General features: G+C 39.4%; 1 protein-coding gene across 1 annotated transcript in view; it reads left to right on the plus strand.

Moving 5' to 3' along the window:
* Positions 1 to 3,184: 3,184 nt before the first annotated feature.
* PRTG (protogenin) overlaps positions 3,185 to 20,109 on the plus strand; it is a 111,849-nt gene continuing 94,924 nt past the window's right edge. Inside the window, exons 1-2 of the mRNA XM_014860447.3 lie at positions 3,185 to 3,577; positions 5,701 to 6,003. Coding sequence (XP_014715933.3) covers positions 3,490 to 3,577; positions 5,701 to 6,003 — 391 coding nt within the window. The 5' untranslated portion in view covers positions 3,185 to 3,489. The remainder of the gene's footprint in view (positions 3,578 to 5,700; positions 6,004 to 20,109) is intronic.

Consider the following 20,109-nt stretch of genomic DNA (forward strand, 5'->3'; position numbering starts at 1 on the left):
CTGTAGCTCTATTTTTAATTTAAGGAAACTCCATACTGTTTTCCATAGCAGCTACACAATTTTACAATTCCACAAAGAGTTACCACTCACTTTTAAAATAATCCAGTTCAGAATGTTTCTAATGGCAAATATTAAGCTTAACAGTGAGTGATTTCTGAAATCATATGAAGATCATAGCATGTGATACTCATCCAGGGCCTGGCCTTCTAACCAACATAGTAGGAGCTCGATAAATATTTGTTAAATGAAAAATTGAACAATTCCAGACTTTTGCTGTGTTTTCTCATTCTCTGTGATTCATAAACATGTACAAATGGTCCTATGATTCCATAGAACCAGATGATGTTTAGAGGTCAGACGGCTTGAAGATCATTTGGTACACAGCTTCATAATTTGATGGGTGAAGTTATGTGATGTTTTCCCCCCAAAGATGGGCCAGGTGAATCGAATTTACCTAAAGAAACCTGATTTTTTTAACCTACCCTCAGTTTTCAGTTCTCTTTTAACTACATAGGCTCTACTCTTTTCAATCTGAAAATAATTGTCCTTATTTTAGAATATGAAAGCAAAATAGTGCTCAGGTAGTTGTTTATCTCAATGGGATTTATCCTTCAAGAGGGTAACTTTGGGAGGTTAAACACCTAGGCACTACTTACCTCTTTCAGGACTAGCTTAGAAACTATTGAAGGAGTCATTAGAGTTGCCATCAGTGTAACCATAAAATAAATTAGTCAGATTTGACTCTTAAAAACTTGAATATTTCAAAATTAAGCCCACTCTCAAAGGTCAAAGATTTGTCACTATTGGGAATATTTACTTACTAAATAATAATGTCAACTATTTATACAGCTATGCACCAGGTTCTTTCCATGCATTCTATATCACAGTAGGCTACTAGTATCATATGTGTTCTCATTAAATAGATGAGGTTTGAGTGCATAAATGACTTTTCTACATAACATGAAAATTTGAACTCTAGTCTGTCAGACATCAAAAACCATGCTCTCAACCATTGCAGGGTTACTACTATATGCAAGGTTCTGTGCTGGAATCTGTGGGGCATTCAAGATCTGAGTAACAAGACCTTATGTAGCTTATGCAGCCTAGTACCTAAGACAAGAATTACACATTGAAAGAAAATGTAACTGTCCAAGAAAATATGTATTGTGTTATTTAAAAGAGCATGCTATAAATTCTGAAGCCAACAGGAATACGTATTTAAAAAAAAAAACAGAAAAGTTTAAAGGCAGAAAGGATCATATAGTAGAAAGAGCAAACACAAATCAGAAGACATGGATTCTGGTTCCCAATTACCCTTACTAATGAGTCACCTTGGGTATACTGCAAATTTTATAGAATATGGTACAATTTCATCATCAGAGGAAGTTTATTGCTGCTCAACATGATAAACATATCAGAAAAGTTCCATAGAGTTGTTTAATCTCAGTATATTATATATACATGTATTATATATATCATATATATTATTTCATATTAGATGCAATGCTATGTTCTTCACTAATGCAACTCAAGGTCTAAAGCCATTTTACAAGAATCAAAGGCTCCTATGATTAATTGAAATGTTCAAGAAAAGGCAAAGTGGCAGTTAAAAAAAAAGTTCTTACCTTGCTTTTAGCTTATTTCTCCCCTCCCCCAGCCTTTATTCTTCTGATTTATTCAAGAAAGCATAAAAGCATCTTATTAGCAATTCTTATCCAGGAAATATGAGCGCTTAGGGTCGATTGAAAGGGAACTGGGAGAAAAGGGGAGTCAAGAGGAAGAAGAATGTCGTACAATAAAAAAAGAAAAATCCAGTTTAGTGGCAAACACAGTTAAGAACATCATTTTATGTAAATCTGATTTACCAGATACTTAAAGCATCCTAGCAAATATTTCATTTTATTATCTCTAAACATTTTTCCTTTCCATGAACCTTTATTCTGATGCTTAGAAATAGTTCAAACTCATCTAAATTACAAGTAAGGTTTTGGAGGCAATATAGCCAAGGGTATTACTGTTTCACATGCAGTTAAGCTGAAATTGTTAAGTAGGCTGATCCTCATTATAACAAGCTTCCGGGGAAGGTGGGCTGCCCTCCCAGCAGATGTTCTAAAACGGTTCTTTTGAAAAAAGAGATGTTCTTTTTCTTCATAAGGAGAATTATTGGAACATACTAAAGGCAGTGAGTTGATGTCTTAGTGACCAAAATTAGACTTCTGTCAGCAGCTTTCATTAAGGTTAGCTTCCAGCCCGTGCCCTCCTCATGTGCCACAGATTTAGTCTTGGGTTAACAAATGCTAATCCACATGTAAATGCTCTCTATGATCCACACATGTTTAGCAATCTGATTATATATTTTTAAAGTATACTTTTTAACTCCTCTTGGTTATCCTTAATTTTAAGAGATGTGAACAAATTCACGCCACTTGTGTCTTTCCTAGTCAGTTTCACTTCTCACCACGCAGTCCATGAAAGTCTACTTCCCCCAGAGCCATCTCAGAGAATCTAGAAATCTCCTGACCTCGCCGCAACTCTGGAGATAGGGCCTTTTGTATGCACAGTTCTCACGAATTAAAGAACTTGACTAACTTGAGAAAGATACTAAAACGTCTCCCCATAAGGTAACTGTTCATTTCAGGGGACACATAGAGATGTTTTCAAGCCAGTGCTGCATCTGATGGAAGCAGAGAGGATAAGAACCATCCCCAAACGTGGAGGCTTAGCACCCGGAGATGCCTCCAGTCGAGCTGACAAATCTCTTAAGTGGGAAACAGTCGGTTTTCCCTCCACAAGGCCTCGGCGTGTGAGGGAAGGAGGGGGATGGGCAGGAGGCATCAGGGGAGAAGTCTCCGGCCTTTCCACGTCTCTCAACACCATTCCTCCCCCACCCCGCCGCCTCCTTCCCCGAATCCTAAACAAGCCGGCGGGAGAGGGGCCCCGGGGGCAAGCTGGACCGGGAGGCTCGGCCTTTGTGGCTCTGCCCTCGACGGCGGTGGCGAGGCAGAGGGGGCGGGGACGAGGGTCGGAGACCCTCAGCCGGGGCTTGACCCCCAGGTGCATTGTCCGGCAGGACCCGCCCCCTCCCCCCGGGGCCGCGACCGGGCCACCACGGGACCCCTCCCAGCGTCTCCCTCCGCCGGCCGCGCCGACCTCGCGGTCCCCAGACCAGGGGCCAGATGTAGAAAGTAGTCCCCAGCCGGCAGCGGAGGCGCTGTCCACTCCGCCGCCCCCGCCCCCTCCAGCGGCCGCCTCACTCCGCCCCCAGGCCGGACTCTCGGGCCCCCGCCTCCTGCGAGCGGGTGTCCGCACACCGGCCTCGCCGCGCCCGCAGAGATCAGCCGCTGGCCGGGCCGCGCCACGCCAGTGCCCAAGCGGGAAGCTCAGGCTGCGCGCGTCCAGCTGCGGCGCGGGGAGCACCCGGGGGCGGGGGCCGGCAGGCGGACAGCGGCTGCGGGGCGGCCGGAGAGCATGCCCGCGCAGCCCCGCTGAATGGCGCCTTCTCTGCGACCCCTCGTCCGGCTGCGGCCGCCAGGGATGCTGCTCCGCGCGCTCCTGCTGCTCCTCTGCTCCGTTCCAGGTGGGCACGCTTTCCTCTGTGCCTGTGGGGCGGGAGCAGGCGCGAGTGGCTGCGGGAAGGGGAAACCGGGCGTGCGTGTGTGTGTGTTGCGGGCGCGGCGGGGTCTGCGGCGGGGGCGCTGACCACCACCCCCTGTCCCCTCCCTGCAGCCAGGCGGGAGCCGCTGCCAGGCTCGCGGGCAGGCTGTGGCACCTCTCCCGGCGCGCGCCCCTCGGCGCTGCGCTCCCCCAGCCGCGGGCTGCGGGGCCGTGGTGCCCGCTGTCCACTCTCACTCCTTTCTCCTCGCGCCATTGTCCGGGCTCCGGCCGCGTCCTCGCCTCCACCGCCAGCCCGGGCTCCGCGCCGCCCGCCCGCCGGGGCCGCCGCGGCCGCACGTGGCTTTATTTATATTGTTTCCTCAGTGGCAGCCTCGCCACGCAGGGGGCGCCGCGGTTCCGCGCGGCTTGCCCTGTTTGCAGTGCGGGTTCCCCCAGGTTTTCGGGCAGGGGGCAGAATGAGTGAGCTCAGCGCCCAGGTCAGCACCCCTAGTGCCCCCACTTTCCCAGATCCGGATCGTGCGAGGAGGAGACGAGAGGGGTGGAAGTTGCGAGACCCATTTGTGCCCGGGAGGGGAGGGAGAAAGATACCCGAAGCTGAGAAGGAAGATCTCTAAATAGGATTATTTCTCGCAGCCAGATATTTGGGGGCAGGTCTGAGGTGTGTACGAATCTGAAGATTCCTCCAAACTCCACGTTAGCCTTGCGCAAACTTAAATGAACTGATTTTTCTCTTTTGTGTCCCTGTTTATCCTCAAAGAAATAAAAAGTGTAAAGTGGATTGGGGGCGGGGGGAGAGGTGTTTAGGAGAATGGGTTGTTTTATTTATTTATAGGTTACAAACCCCGGGCTTTCGTTTTTCTAGAGGAGTTAGTTTTCTGTTAGCATGAGAAAAGGATCAAAGTCAGATGTGACTCGGAAACACAATGGGCGCCTTCCGGAGTGGTCCTCGCAAAGCGAGGCTGTTAGAGTCGCTCGCGTCGCCCTAGGCATACATTAGAAGTCGGCAGCCCGGGCGTGGGAGCTTGACTAGCGTGTGAGGTTTCCTAGAATCTGCCTTGATGAGAAACAGAAATCAATCCCAGGGATTCGTAATCATGGATTCAAAACAATCAGAAGGAAGGTGAAACGTTCCCCCCAAAGCCCTGACACTCTACTCGGCCCCAATCAATACGCAAGACTTTAGCTGGCCTTTGCGCTAAATGCAGGAAGTGACAGGGTATTAGGTGGTCATCGGATGCTTTATCCTGGCGGGGACCCGGGGCGATGTGTATGCTTAGGATAAAGCCTTTCCTCTGCTCTGATAAAAATGTGTATTGGTTGATTAAGCAATCTCCTATCCCTGTTAGACAGTAAGGACCAATTAGTCACGCATTTTTTCCCAACAGTCCCTAAGTTCCAAAAAACTGAAATAAAAGTTTGCTAATCCGATCACCCACTGAGGGCGAGCAGCCAGGGTTACCAACTTTTCAAAATCGGTTGTCTGCCCTTTAAATACTTACTTTACTTTCCAGAACTTAAGTAAATGGGTCTCTTTCAAGAAGAGGAGGTGGAGTCCTTCCTGTAAAAGGGCAGATATAAAAATGTAAACTTGTAATTTGTCACAAAAGATAAACGCATTTCCCAAAGGAGTTGGTGCCAAGGGTTCCAAAAACGCTTCAAGGGACGAGGAAATAAACTTGCTTGTTCACAGAGTTGGAGTTTTGCTAATGATTTCTTGTAAAATTAGACTTTTACGACTTACTCTGTTCAAGATCTTTTTGACAAGCTTGTAAAAGTAGCAAACAGCTTGTGCTCATGAGTTTTCCTGATGATTTTGAAACTCGAGTAAGGAACTTGAGAACAGAATTCTTACAAGGCATAGAAGTTATTGAAATCTTCCCTATGCTTTTAGTGTAGATGTTGGAAAAGGTGGTTTCTCTGATTTGTGGAAAAGGTTTGCTGAAACTTAGTTTGGTTTATCCAGGTGTCTGTAAGTTAACTAATATGGTTTGTTAAACTTTGTCTCATTACACCCTGAATATGTGTTTTAAGAAATGATTTTATACCTGTAATTCTGGATATGCCTCTCCTCCTTCTCCCTTATAGGAGTGTGGTGCTTTAGCGAGCTGTTTTTTATAAGAGAACCACAGGATGTAACTGTCACAAGAAAGGACCCAGTCATTTTAGAGTGCCAAGCTCATGGAGAAGTTCCTATTAAGGTCACATGGTTGAAAAATGGAGCAAAAGTGTCTGAAAATAAACGGATCCAGGTTCTGTCTAACGGCTCTTTATACATCAGTGAGGTGGAAGGCAAGCGAGGAGAGCACGCTGATGAAGGATTTTATCAGTGCTTGGCAATGAACAAATATGGAGCCATCCTTAGTCAAAAAGCTCATCTTACCTTATCAAGTAAGTGTTTAAATTCTTGATTGTTGGCGTTTTCCATTGCTACATTTTGATGAGTTCTTGATTCATTAATATGCTGACCTTAAAAATCACACATTAAGAATTTTCCTGGAGATGATAGTTCATGCTACCTAAGGCATGCAGAGAAATCTGAGAAAAAAAATTTCCAGTAAGTGATTGAGAACAAAAGTCAAATTAGGTTTAGAGCACCAAAACCTGTAGAGGTGGCTTTATATAAATTTAAGTGTTTCACACTTGGAGAAGAGTTGAGTGTAGAAGTTTGGCCAGCACAACAAAAGTTGTTCTAAAATCTCATCTTTTGGAAATTGGTAATTAAATTTTTAAAAATCACAAGCAAATCTTTCTGCTTTGTAGTGGCCCTTGAGTGCTAAATCTTTCTTATAGCCCATCCTTCCATGTCTCTGACTGCTTTAAGATCACCCATGTTGCTTTTTAATTGTAAGAGAGGGCATTGGTCAGTAACTCTCAAGCCTTTGAAGTATTCCTAGTCCTTTCCTGCTGGGACAGATTAAGGCCATTTCCATATTATACCTAATGGATTTAAACCAGATCTGCCCACTTTTTTCCAGTTGTCATAAAGTTTGTTGTCTAATGGTTTCCTTTGTATTAATAACCCCATCAGATCAATCATTTGTCCAAGTGATCCATTGCTTGGTGGTTGTCCTGATAACTTTTGAGTGTAAAGAGTACCTAGGACAGAGAGGGAACTCCTTGTTGCCACTGAGTCAGTCCACCTCTCCAGGTGGTCAAACACACCGCACTCAAGACTGCAATAGACAATTTAAGTCTTAAAAATCCAACACAACTGTATCTTAAAAATAGTTTTACAGGCATCCTAGCTACATGCTTTTGTTTATCCACAAAAGATAGATTTTGCACTGTACCTACAAATTGATCATTTACAGGATGAACAATAGGAAGAGGGAGCTCTTGAGAGAAAGGCATAATCTTTAGGAAATAGTTTCTTTAAGGTTTACACAATTGAAGTTTAGGAAGCTATTGGCAGGAGTTTCTTAGGTGACTTGAACTATTATAACAATCCATGGCCATATCCATGCCTCCCTCATATTAGTAATTTATTTTATTTGTACAGTTATGATTAATTGTAGAAAATGAATTGCTGGCAAAGATATTTTTATGTTGCAATATGTCAGAAAAGAAGAGAAGTTTCCAATTCTAGCCCACCTCCCCCCCCCCCAAGAATAACATAAACTGGAGAGAATTCCTGATAAACATTTTTTTTTGCTGTAATCATTGGCTAATGGTTGTGGGTTTTTTTGTTGTTGAGTAATGATTTTTCTATACAGTGCTATTTTCAAGATACTGTGCTTTTTATGCTTATGTTTTGTTCATTTAACTTTTGTCTAATGTAAAATTGTTCTATAGAATTGTCATTTTTCCACCTTTTCAGGTTTGTGGAATCTTGTGTGTTTATATCCAGGAACTATAACTTGTATTACTTTGCTGGAGAGGAGAGGGGCGGGCCGGAAAGGGAGTGGATAGGCTTCAAAAAGATGAAGCATTTGTCATGACCACACGTTATTTCCACGACCTCCTGGAAGCCTGACAGAATTCCGGGGGCACCCAGAAATACTTTGAAAACACACAGAGCTTTCAAACTTCATAAATAAATCCTTATTTGTGATGTAATAGATGTTAGTATTGGCTCTTTTAGTAAATTTAGATTTTTTTATCCTTATAAAAATTACTAATAAAAATATTTAGTTAGATGTGAATCATTTTGAAGGCCATTGTGGTAAAGTAGTTTTCATATTATAAATATGAAAAACTTTCCAGTGAAACTATGTAGAACATTGCATTGCTGTTCTCAATGTCAGCCGTAATCAGTTTTCGTATGCACACATGTTAACTCTGAGGAGGTATTTTGCTAGGAAATTGCATTCAGTATTATGGATTTAAAAGGAGAAATAAATAGTGGGTTTAGATTTTCCTTTAGAAATGTGAGCATTCTTAGAGAGTCTGAATTCCCAAAGTTAACCTAAGAAGAAATGTGCAAAGATGTAGTCTCAGATGACTTTATCCTGTGTTCAGGGTAAAGACATTATACATATTAAACAGGAAGAGAATAGGCATTAAGTGGACATTCTGGTTTTTTTTTTTCTTTTAAAGCTGATTGTCTCCTGGTTGTTGATAGCAGCAGGGCACAAGTATGTTCTTTTTATTTTCTGGTCAAAGATTTTGTCAGCAAGCATAGCTTTTGCTTCAGAAGTTTTAATAGTACAGCCCCTAGAAATCGAAAACTTGAATCTGTGCAAGTTTTAGATTTTTAACACACAGGCAATCAAGTCTTGGTTTCTAAACTTAGGAACTAGAAGCTGAAAGTTGCACTCTAGGCAAGAATTCCATTATTCATGTGTAAATTAGGAATTCACAGGGTTAAAAGGTTAGAAACTGGCCAGGATGAGGTTTACCCTTGTGATAAAGAGCAGATGACCCTCATTCATTGGCCAAAGCTTTCATGTGGCTCTTCTGCAAAGTTAGTTATTGCCATGAATTGTTCTTGAGGAATGCAGAAATTCAAATGTGAACAGGCCTTTCCTTAAGTGTCACTATGGAGCCTTATCTCCCAAGCACATCAGAGCAGGGCTTGGGGGACAAGGTTCCTCCCCAAAGGCCTGGAGGCTTTGCTTTCCTGTTGTTCATCCAAGCACAAAAGAATTTGTCTAACTTAGTTTTTCTAAGGCATCCCCTTTTTAAAGGAAAGTATAGGGTTAAAGTCATATTTAGTTTTTTAAAAAAGGTAATCCTTTTCATTGATAGGCGTTTTAGCCGTTTTACATTTTCATGTAATTAGAATAGAAAGGGGAGCGAGGGGGGAGGCCCTTTTTCTAGTTGTATACAATGGTAAGAACAGAAGATTAAACTGTTTCCCATGCATTTCAGTCTTTTTAACTTTTGGTAAATTGAATTTTCACTTTTATGGGTGCTAAGTCTTCACTATATAAAGAATTTAATTTAAATATTTTAGGAGTAAGAAATAATCTGTGGACATCTTGACGTTTGTTGCATTCTTAATGTTGAAATAAGTAAGATGAATTTCATAGGAAAGCATTAGTGTGGTAAAACGGTCTCATATTTCAACAAGTTTAAATTAAGATAAGAGACACTGAGAGAAGTAAAGGAAGAGGCGGGTTGGGTTCTGTGATGTGTAAAAGACTGGCTGTAAGCTAGTGATTGAACAGGAAGCTGGTTGTTTATTTCCTTTCCATAAAAGGTGGAAATCGAAGTCTTAGGATCGAGGGAAAGAGGACATAAAGCTGGTTTATATTTCTTAGGTTTTTCAGGAGTGTTCACTTGGGTGAAAAATAATTTTTTACGTGAGCATTTGTAGCTGGAAGACCATACGAACTATTGTAACTTTACGATAGATTTTTTTCTTTTAAAATTTTCAGATTAGTTTTGACATCCATAAAGTTGTTCATGGGGTCCATTTCTATAACTTTGTGTGGCAATAGTGGTTTCCTTTAAAAGGATGTAGGTTGTTTTTTCCGTGGATAAAATGTTTATCGCTTTATCACTTTGGTTTAAGTTGAGATGAAACTTGAGGTTTCTTTGTGAGATTAATGAAAAACTGTTCTGTGAGTGTGGTTTCTATCTTAAAGAATAATACATATATTGCAGTTCAAAGTTCATCTTGAAATGTGAAGTTAAAGTATTTTGAAAACGTTTAAAGAGTCATGTTAAAAGAGGGTAGGTGGTATATTGAAAAGAGAAAGATAAGAACTGTGAGACTCTTAGCTTAACATTTTGAATTTTATTAATGATCCTGGACCCAAGATGGGCAAGATTTTGCTACACTGTCACTTTTTATTGAGATTTGTAGATGCTGTAAAGGATGGCGTCTATTATCTGTGTGCATGTTCACTACAGATCAAGCTGTTAAGTTACCTGCCCGAATCCAAGGGTGCTAACTCATGAGTAGAAGTCATTTGATTTTGGAAAAATAAGACAGAACTGAGGTATGTAGAGAGACCAGTCTGCCAACACTGTAGAATAAGGTTCAGGTGATGCTTCCTGGGATCCAAGAAAAGTGATCTTTAAAAAGAGGGGGCATGGTTCAAACACGTTTAACTTAAAAACTGACCATCTTAAAACTGCATGAGTTAAGTCAGAGAAGTAAAAGCACATATAGTTCTACAGGCTTATTTACAATGACGCTTGGTTCTTAAAGTCTGTCTACTTAAAAGGTTTATCAGGTGCCTGATAATCTCTGGGTAATGGAACCAGTTCTTCCCACTTGGCACTTGATAAGTGACGATCATTTCTCATCTCCAGAAACCTGTAACACTGTCTCACTGTTTTTCCGAGTTGTTGGATTTTTCATTTTTTTTAACGAAGCTGGATCCACTGAGAAGAATTATAATTTTCTTTAAGATGGATATAAATGTATTTGTTTATTTTATTTCTGTCCGGCTTCTGAATGGAATTTTGAAAGGGCCTTTGGGTATGGCCCTCTTTTGTCAGCTATCTCCGATGATTCTAAAGAAAGGGCCTCTCTGGGCAGTTGTTTGCCCAAGGATTTGTTGCGATTACTCCTGAATTTACCAGCTGGGCTTATTGATGAAGTCCAGAGCAATTTAAGAAAATAGCAAAAAACAGATCTTTTAAACAGGGTTTTAGGTTGAAGGAGTATTTCAATTAATAAATGAATGCATTTGAAGTTACTGTTTTGAAAACCATAATATTCTTGACTACAGTTTTGGAGATGATTTTTCTCTCTCATAGGTGGTGTCGATAAGTTAGGGTTGATTAGTTTCAGCTGTTAAACTGGCAATTCCTATTTATATGAAAAAATAATAATGTCAACTTAGGCATTTTATTGAGGATCTTACTTGAATTTTAAAAACAGCTCTGATTATTGAGATGTTTTAAGACAAATCCTAAAAATTGTACCCCAACTAAGTTTTTATTGTCAGTCAAGACTCTTTTAAGACTTTTGAGAGTTTATAGTGTCCAGTTTCTTTATTAAAGCATTTTTTTAAATTTGTCATTTAAATCTTGGTCAATAAGAGAGAAAGAGGAAGATACAGTTGTTATCATTGAAGCAATATTGGCAGTTGCCCTAACATGGTAATCTACACAGAGCTAACTCACAGTCAACAGTCGACAGTGGTGATGTACAAAAAAGGTAAAAATGTACCAGGTTACTACCTTCAGCGACCGTAATTCTGAAGCCAAGTGAACCGCTGTGGGGGTCTGTATAGCAGAGGATAAAGGCGTCGTCCTCACAAAGATCTCTGACACTAATCTGACAAATACTTTCCTGACTTTTACATTCCTTCGGGTTTTTTCTTCTTTTTTTTTTAACCTCTGGTTCTCAGAAACTGCTTTTGATGAGCTTTAAAAGCCAAATTCTTACAGACTGAGCAGAAGGCATGAATTAAAAATGTTTGTTTTTTCAGTTTCTGGAGGGTTTGCCCTTTCCTCGTGTTTATATATATTTTTTATAGCTTTAGCATTTGTAGTGGCTAGATTAATCAAGTGACTGTTGGAGAATGCAGTCATTGTTCAGGGTTCTGGTTTCAAACTTGTATCTGCACTGGGCTTAGTTCTTAGGACTGATGGAAAGGAAATTGTCTTTTTAAAAATTTACTTCATGAAACTATAGTAAATCTATGGTTAGAACAGTGTGACAGTTTTGGTTTTTTTTTAAATGACGCTGCTTTATAAAGGCTGCTTTCTCTAAATAAGTCATATTCTTTTGGAATAATCCTCCAAAGTGGCCTTTTTATTCTTTCATAGTCTTTTTAGTGCTACTCAAAATGTGATTCACTCAGTGATTTATCTTCCACTCCACCAACTCCCCCCCCCCCCAAAAAAAAAGGAAAACGAGGATACTTCTAGCTGTGTATTACACTTCTCAGCCTTGGAGCAGTTGACGTTTTGGACTCGATGATTCTTCATTGTGGAGGCTGTCCTGTGCAACGTAGGGTATGTAACATCATCCCTGGCCTCTATGCACCAGGTACCAGGTGCCAATAGCACCCCTTCCCAGTTGTGACAACTGAAAAATGCCTTGAGAGGCACAGTTACCCCTGGATGAGAACCACTGATGTTTCTGAAAGTAGTAGAAAACTTCTTTCCAGGTGGTGCTGGGTCATTTGTTATATAATTATTTCTGTCTTATTCTTAATAGTTTACTGTTTCTGGTCTTAGCAATGCTAAATTTATTGATCAGAGAGCTATTTACTGTTTTTAAGGATTGTGAAGGAAGCTTGATTAAAAAAATATGTCTGGGTCATTGTTTATCTAAGTTGGAGCGATGTTGCCTCTCCATCCCTTTTTCCACACACCTGGCGCATTGAAAACTGCAATTAAGAGTTCACCCTTCTGTCGGTCCATTCATTTCGATGCCAGTATTTTAGATCTTTTCTTGGGGCTATCTAGTGAGAGAGTAAATGCAAATTTTATTTAACCCTGTTTACTCAGCGCCTTTTGTTTTCTTGATGTGATAGATACCATAGTTGAAACGTTATGAGAAGTCTCCATGTATGGTAAATGTTAAAGAACATCTTTTGTAATGCTCTGCACGGAGAGAAGTAAAACTGTATGAGATTAACAGCCCAGAGAATAACATTTGCTGGGTGGTAGGTGGTTTGTTGGGTGAATGGTTAACAGAAATCTTTTCAGCTAATTCAATGGTACCATAGACTTATTTTGGGCAGAAGCAATTTAACTTCTTGGAGATAATGATATAAAGACGGTAGCATCTTCAGAGGGCATCAAGGGGTGAGTAACAGGGAAAGAATTAGACACTATAGTATGTTAACTAGCACACAGAAAGTTCCAGGTAAGTTTTTGAGTGGTTATTATTGAAATAGTTGTTTTAGATTACTTAGTAGTAGTGGGCAGGGATTTCATAGTCTTCATCTTTCCCGAGATGTAAGTTTTTGTGTGCTTCAGTTTCAGTTAGCTATTTATGCTAGTAAAAGTTATGACTGTTGCTACATGTAGTTGGTCACTTCTAGAGGCCAGTAGTCACTGGTGGCCCAAATGGCAAGTTGAGATGGATGAAGTAGGAAGCAGAATCTTTTAATGAATGGCTTTAGTGCTAAGCAAAACTGGCTGAACATTTGACACCATGTATTCTACTCCAAAAAAGTACTCGGAGTAGAACAAATCATCAGTTCAAAATAGAAGAGAAGAATGCACATCTTCCTGTATTTACGGAAAATAGTATTTGTGTCAAAATAGAATTCTAATGTTCTTGAGTTCTTGCTTTCTTGTTGTTGTAGTCATTTCATAAACAAATTATGAAGTTGACAAGTTGCAGTATCTGGTAAACATTCTTAGTGCTGCTGTATTTTTTATTGAGTTGCTGGGAGCTACAGTAGAAAAGTAGAGACAATGACAAAAAGGCAGGAGAGCCAAGCATTAACACCTTCCCTATTACTGTTGACTTACATGACTTTAGACAAATTGCTTAATCATTCTGATCCTTACTTGTCTTATTGTAAAAATGGGGAGCTGGAAAAAAAGGAGAGGAGATGGATGTTGAGCAATATATTGCCCTTATTTTTGTAATTCTAAATAAATGACCAATAAATGATATTTTTTATAAGATTTAATCCAGTCACATTGCAAGAGAGCCATTTAAGAAAAAAGTAAAATAGCTTGACCATTATTTAACTTACTACTTTTAAGCATTCATACTCTTGCCATGAACTTTAGGGGGATCTGCTTTTACAGAGGGAGAGATCTTAAACCAATACTGATAATTTGAACTAGTACTATTTTTAAGAGTCTAGAAAAATAAGTTACTTTGTCTATGACTGGACAGTTCAGAATAGTGCTCCTGTGAAGGTTGACATAGTGTACGAGAGGTATAACTTTCCAAATATGTGTCTGGTTCTGCTAATAATGAATAGTGTATTCTGAGGTTTATTGACTCAGTGTTGTAAAAAATATAGTGCTGATTTTAAGAGAGTTTTGCTAATGTATTAGTGTTTTAATAGAAATAAATTGTAGTGTCCCCCTACCAATTCCTATTAAGAATGATAAGGTTTTATTTTCCCCCAGCTTTCAAACTGAATTAGCTCGAGTCCCTCTGACTGGATTTAAAGTAACTCCAATTAAAATATTGACCTCAGAGTGGACACATAATAGGAAAAAAATGCTTTGATGTTGGTATTGCCATTTTGGTATTTCTTTTTAAAAGGGAGATCACAGCTTTTCTTAAGTAATTTTACCAGTTAAATGTGTTAATTGTTTTCTTAATAAAATGAGTTTACTTTTTATATGTACAAGAAGGCCACATTTTCACGCTCTGACTTAGTAGTACTTGTAACATAATTTTAATTGAGGGACCAACTTCAGTATAAAGCAATAAGATTACCAAAAGGATTATTAAAGTTATCCCAGTGATGGAATATGATTTCTTCAAAGCCTGAAAGTATCTTCACCTGGATGATTTACCACATTTTTAGAAGTCTGTGATAAGTAGTTAATACATGGAAGAAAGTATACAGATAGAAAGAAGATGGCAGTTAGAAGTTTTGCCCTGTTAAGCATCTTTCAGAAGGGGATGACATTTTAGAAAAATGAAATGAAAGGGAGACAAAGAAAGTACCTTATTATTTTCCACTGTTAAAGACTTGTTAAAATACTAATAATGAGCATTTTGAAGAGAGATTCCCTAAACTTATCCTATAGTTTTTAGAGATTCCTTGCTCCCTAATTTACCCTGCAGTATATCATTCTGCCTTCCTCTATCATGAGTGAAGATCATAACTTGTAGTCTTAGAATTTCTGTTTTGCAAATAAGCAATATGAAGCTGGAAGGAGATAACGACCTTGCCCAAGGGGACAGCTGCCAAATCTGGGACAAAGCTCAGGTTTGCTGATGCTATTAGGAGTTCGCAATGCTTAAATAAAGATTTTTCTCCTGTGTATTGTGTGAAATGCATCTTTCTTTATGCAAGTATATCTCATCAAATCCGGAATATAGAAAAGAGAATGGTAATGGAACTGACATTGAGATTAAAGATACTTTAATTTCTTAATCTTTATTTTAAAAATGACTTTATTTTATCATTGGGCAACTCACCCTTCAGTACTGTACTTATATAAGTTTTTTGTTGATGGAGTAAATTGGTGATTTTAAAATAAAATTGCTAATGTATTTCTATTTTTATCTGTCTTGTAACACTTCATGGAATATCTTTTCTTGTGTATTACCTCAATGCAGGGAGATTGAGCTCCAGTCCTTTTAGAGGCTCAGCAATTGTTGATATAGCTGTCCAAATGGAAGTGTGATTTAAAGCAGTGATTTTTATTGTCTTTGAAGAACCTCCAATGGAATGAGGCTCTTTTGTAATCAGAAGGTAGAGTTTTAAATAAATGGTTGAGTATGTCATTGCTATTATCTCATGGAAAGAGGAGGGTAATGACAGCCTTTGTCTTGCATGGAAATTTTTTTTAAATAACAGCTTTAGGGGCCAGCCCAGTGGCACAGTGGTTAAGTGCGCACATTCCGCTTCAGTGGCCCGGGGTTCACGGGTTCGGGTCCCAGGTGCAGACATGGCACTGCTCAGCAAGCCATGCTGTGGTAGGCGTCCCACATATAAAGTAGAGGAGGGTGGGCACGGATGTTAGCTCAGGGCTGATCTTCCTCAGGGGGAAAAAAAAATAAATAACAGCTTTATTGAGATAGAATTCACATACCACAAATTTCATCCTTTTAAAGTGTAGAATTTATGGGTTTTGTATATCTGTCACCACTCCATCACTCCAAAAAGAAACCCCATACCTCCCAATTCTCCCCTCTCCCATCCTCTGGAACCACTAGTCTAATTTCTGTCTCCCTTGATTTGCTTAATTCTGGACGTTTCATATAAACGAAATCATAGGTTATATGGTCTTTTATAATTGCTTTCTTTCACTTAGCATATTTTCAAGGTTCATCTGTGCTGTAGCATGTACCAGTACTTCGTTCTTTTTTGTAAGCTGAATGAATATTCCATTGTGTGGGTATACCACATTTGTTTATCCATTTATTAGGTACTGGACATTTGGATTGTTTCTACTTTTTGGCTGTTATGAATTAATGCTGCTATTAACATTCATGAGCAAGTTTTTGTATGAATGTATTTTTTCATTTCTCTTGAGTGTTTTCCTTTTTCTTTTTGACTTTTTGAGATAAAATTCACCATTTTAACCATTATGATTTCTAGTATATTCACAAAGTTTTGGAACCATAACCACTATGTAATTCCAGAATATATCTATCACCCCAAAAAAGAAGCCCCATAGCTCCCAATTTTCCCCTCCGCCATCTCCTGGAACTACTAATCTAATTTCTGTCTCTATGGATTTGCTTTTCCTGGACATTTCATAAAAGTGGAATTATACAATATGTGGACTTTCATGTCTGGCTTGTTACTTAGCATAGTATCTTTAAGGTTCATGCATGTTGTAGCATGTGTCAGTACTTCATTCCTTTTTATGGCTGAATAAGATTCCATTGTGTGATATACTACATATATATCATATGTATACTACTATGTATATGTAACATATACTACTATATTCCGTTTATCTAGTCATCTGTTGATGGACGCTTGAATTCTTTCTGTCTTTTGCTTATCGTGAATAATTCTCCAGTGAACATTGGCATGCAAGTATTTGTTTGAGTCCCTGTTTTCAGTCCTTTTGGGTATATATCTATGAGTGGAATTGCTAGATTGTATGATAATTTTACATTTAGCCTTTTGAGGAGCCACCAAACTGTCTTCCACAGTGGCTGCACCATTTTACATTTCCACCAGCAACGCTTGAGGGGTTCACTTTTTCCACATCCTCACCAACACTTGTTGTCCTTTTTTGAAAAAGAATTATACCAGCCTAGTAGGTGTGAAATGGTATCTCATCGTTGTTTTGATATGCATTTCCCTAATGGCTAATGATTTTCACATCTTTTCGTGTGCTTATTGGCTGTTTGTATATTTTCTTTGGAGAAATTTTTATTCAGTTCCTTTGCCCCCCCCTTTTTTTTCCAAGGAAGTTTAGCCCTGAGCTAACATTGGCCACCAATCCCCCTGTTTTGGCTGAGGAACTTTGGCCTTGAGCTAATGTCTGTGCCCATCTTCCTCTGCTTTATATGTGGGATGCCTGCAACCGCATGGCTTGATAAGTGGTGCATGGGTCTGCACCTGAGATCCAAACTGGCAAACGCTGGGCACGCAAACTTAACCACTGTGCCACCAGGCTGGCCCCCCTTTGCCCATTTTGTAAAAATTGGGTTGTTGATCTTTGTGTTGTTCAGTCATAGGATTTCTTTATATCTTCTGGTTATTAAACCCTTACCAGACAAAAGATTTACAAATATTTTCTCCAATTCTGTATTTTGTCTTTTCACTTTCTTGGTAATGGCCTTGATGCACAAAAGTTTTTAATTTTGATGAAGTCAAGTTTATTTTTTCTTTTGTTGCTTGTGCTTTTGGTGTCATATCTAAGAATCTGTTACTAAGTCCAGCGTCACAGTTTTGCATGTGGAAATCCAGTTGTCCCAGCACCATTTGTTGAAGAGACTATTCTTTCCCTATTAAATGAACTTGGCACCTTTGTTGAGATCAATTGGCTGTAGATATATAGGGTTTATTTCTAGACTTTTGATTCTAGTCCATTGGTCTATATGTCTACCTTTATGCCAGTACCATAGTGTTTTGATAATTATAGCTTTCCAGTAAGTTTTCATTTATTTTTATTTTTTAAATTTTTTTTAATAAAGGTTGGCACCTGAGCTAACATCTGTTGCTGATCTTCTTTTTTTTTGTTCCCTTCTTCTTTTTCTCCCCCAAACTCCCCAGTACATAGTTGTATATTCTATTTGTGAGTGCCTCTGGTTGTGCCATGTGGGACCCTGCCTCAGCATGGCTTGATGAGTGGTGCCTTGTCCATGCCCAGGATCCGAACTGGCGAAACCCTGGGCCGCCAAAGCGGAGTGTGCACACTTAACCGCTGCACCACCAGGCTGGCCCCAAGTGTGTGTATTTTTTAGATGTAGTCTTTGTGGTTATCATAGAGATTATGCTTAACATCCTAAATTAAAACAATCTAGTTTGAATTGATCCCAAGTTTAATAGCATGCAAAATTCTCCTCCTATATGGTTCATTTTCTTCTTTTTGTTATTCTGATATATTACATGTTTATATATTGTGTAGCCAGTAATATAGATTTGTAATTATCTGTGTGCATTTGTCTTTTAAATTATGTAGGAAATAAAAGATGGAGGTACAAATCAAAACATACAATAATACTAGCTTTAATATTTGCCTATTTAGTTACATTTACCAGAGATCTTTGTTTCTTCATATGGCTTTGAGTTACTGTCCATTGTCCTTTCATTTCAATCTGAAGGACTCCTTTTAGCATTTCTTGTAGGACAGGCCTAGTGGTAATGAGCTGCCTTAGCTTTTGTTTGTCTGGAAATGTCTTAATTTCTGCCTCATTTCTCAAGGACAGTTTTGCTGGATATAGAATTCTTGGTTTACAGTTTTTTATATCACTTTGAGTATGTCATCCTTCTGTCTTCTGGTCTCCATGGTCTGATGCGAAATCGGTTGTTAATCTTATTGGGGAATAATGATTACCTGATGAGTCTCTTCCCTCTGGCTGTTTTCAAGATTCTCTCTTTGCCTATGTTTTTCAACAGTTTGATCATAACTGTATTTATGTATGGATCTCTTTTAATTTGTTTTATTTGGAGTTGACTGAACTTCTTGAGTGTGTATATTCATTTCTTTGATCACATTTGGAGATTTTTCAGCCATTATTTCTTCAGATATTCTTTGTGCCCCATTCTCTCTCTTTACTCCTTCTGGCACTCCTACAATGCGCATGTTGATCTGCTCAATGGTTTCCCACATGTACTTTAGGCTCCGTTTACCCATCCTCTTTTTTTTTTTTTTTTTTTTTGCAAATCATTGTATTCTTCCCTTATGGCATTTATTTTTGTCTTTTCTTTTGTGTTTTTAAACATTTAAAATCCTCATGTTGCAGTTTCCTTCAACTGTACTATTATCTCAAGTTCTTGAGATGCCAACCTCCTCCCCTCTGTATCTGGTGATTTTTCTCTTATGGCAGATTATTTCCTTATGTGATTTGTAATTTTTTATTATAAACTCATCTTTGGTAAGACTTAATATGTCCTATATTATGGAAGTGTTCGTTTCTGTTTGGTACCCCAGGATTTCACTGTCCAATGACTAATTTGGGGGTTACATCTTGGCTGCTCTACATTGGTTGTATAAATTTAGAATCTATCCAGTATGTGGTATAGACCAGGGGTTTATGTTTGTTGTGGGAAACATTTCTTCTCATTGAGAATAAAACCTCATGGTTGCTAATCTCAATGGTAGGTGAGTACACTGACTCTTTCTCCATATGCTTCCAGGATCCCAGCTTCAGGTCTCTGTTAACTTCATTGTGATGGAACAAAACCACTTCCTCTTCCTAGAAGCCTCCACTGCCGAGCCGCCTCTGGACCATCATGGCATCAGGCCAAAGTTTACTGCTCTGACCTTGTCCTTAACATTTTGTTAGTGGTGGTGATGCTGTTTTAAATATATTCTGTGCAACATTTCTATGTGCTTTTAGTGGGAAAAAGCATCCACGTTTACTCAGTCTACCATTTTGCAGGAACAAGAATAAGGATGGAGTCTTCAAGAATCTCTTCCTCAGAAACTACAGGCCTAATTTTTGAGGACTTAGTTCCTAACTTGACTTCTCTGTATAATCCTGGCCCTCTTCATTTTAGTTTTCAACATCCTCTCAACTCCATTTCTGTCTTTCCTCATTGTCTCAGCCCAGTTGTATGTAATGGGACTTTTCAGTGACCTTGACTGATACTGCCTTCTACAGCCGGAGCACTCAAGAAAATGCTTGGCACATTGTAGACACTAAAATACTTACTGGCTGATTGAGAATTCTGTGTTTAGACTTATTTCTGACTTAGCACTCTCGTTCATTTCTCCAGCAAATGTTTAAGAAAAGCCTACAGTGCTAGGTCCTGAGAATTCCACAATTAATGAAAACCAGTCCCCGATCTCAATGAAAGGTTAGTGGGA

This window comes from Equus asinus, chromosome 2, assembly GCF_041296235.1.
Source record: "Equus asinus isolate D_3611 breed Donkey chromosome 2, EquAss-T2T_v2, whole genome shotgun sequence".
NCBI classification, from domain to species: domain Eukaryota; kingdom Metazoa; phylum Chordata; class Mammalia; order Perissodactyla; family Equidae; genus Equus; species Equus asinus.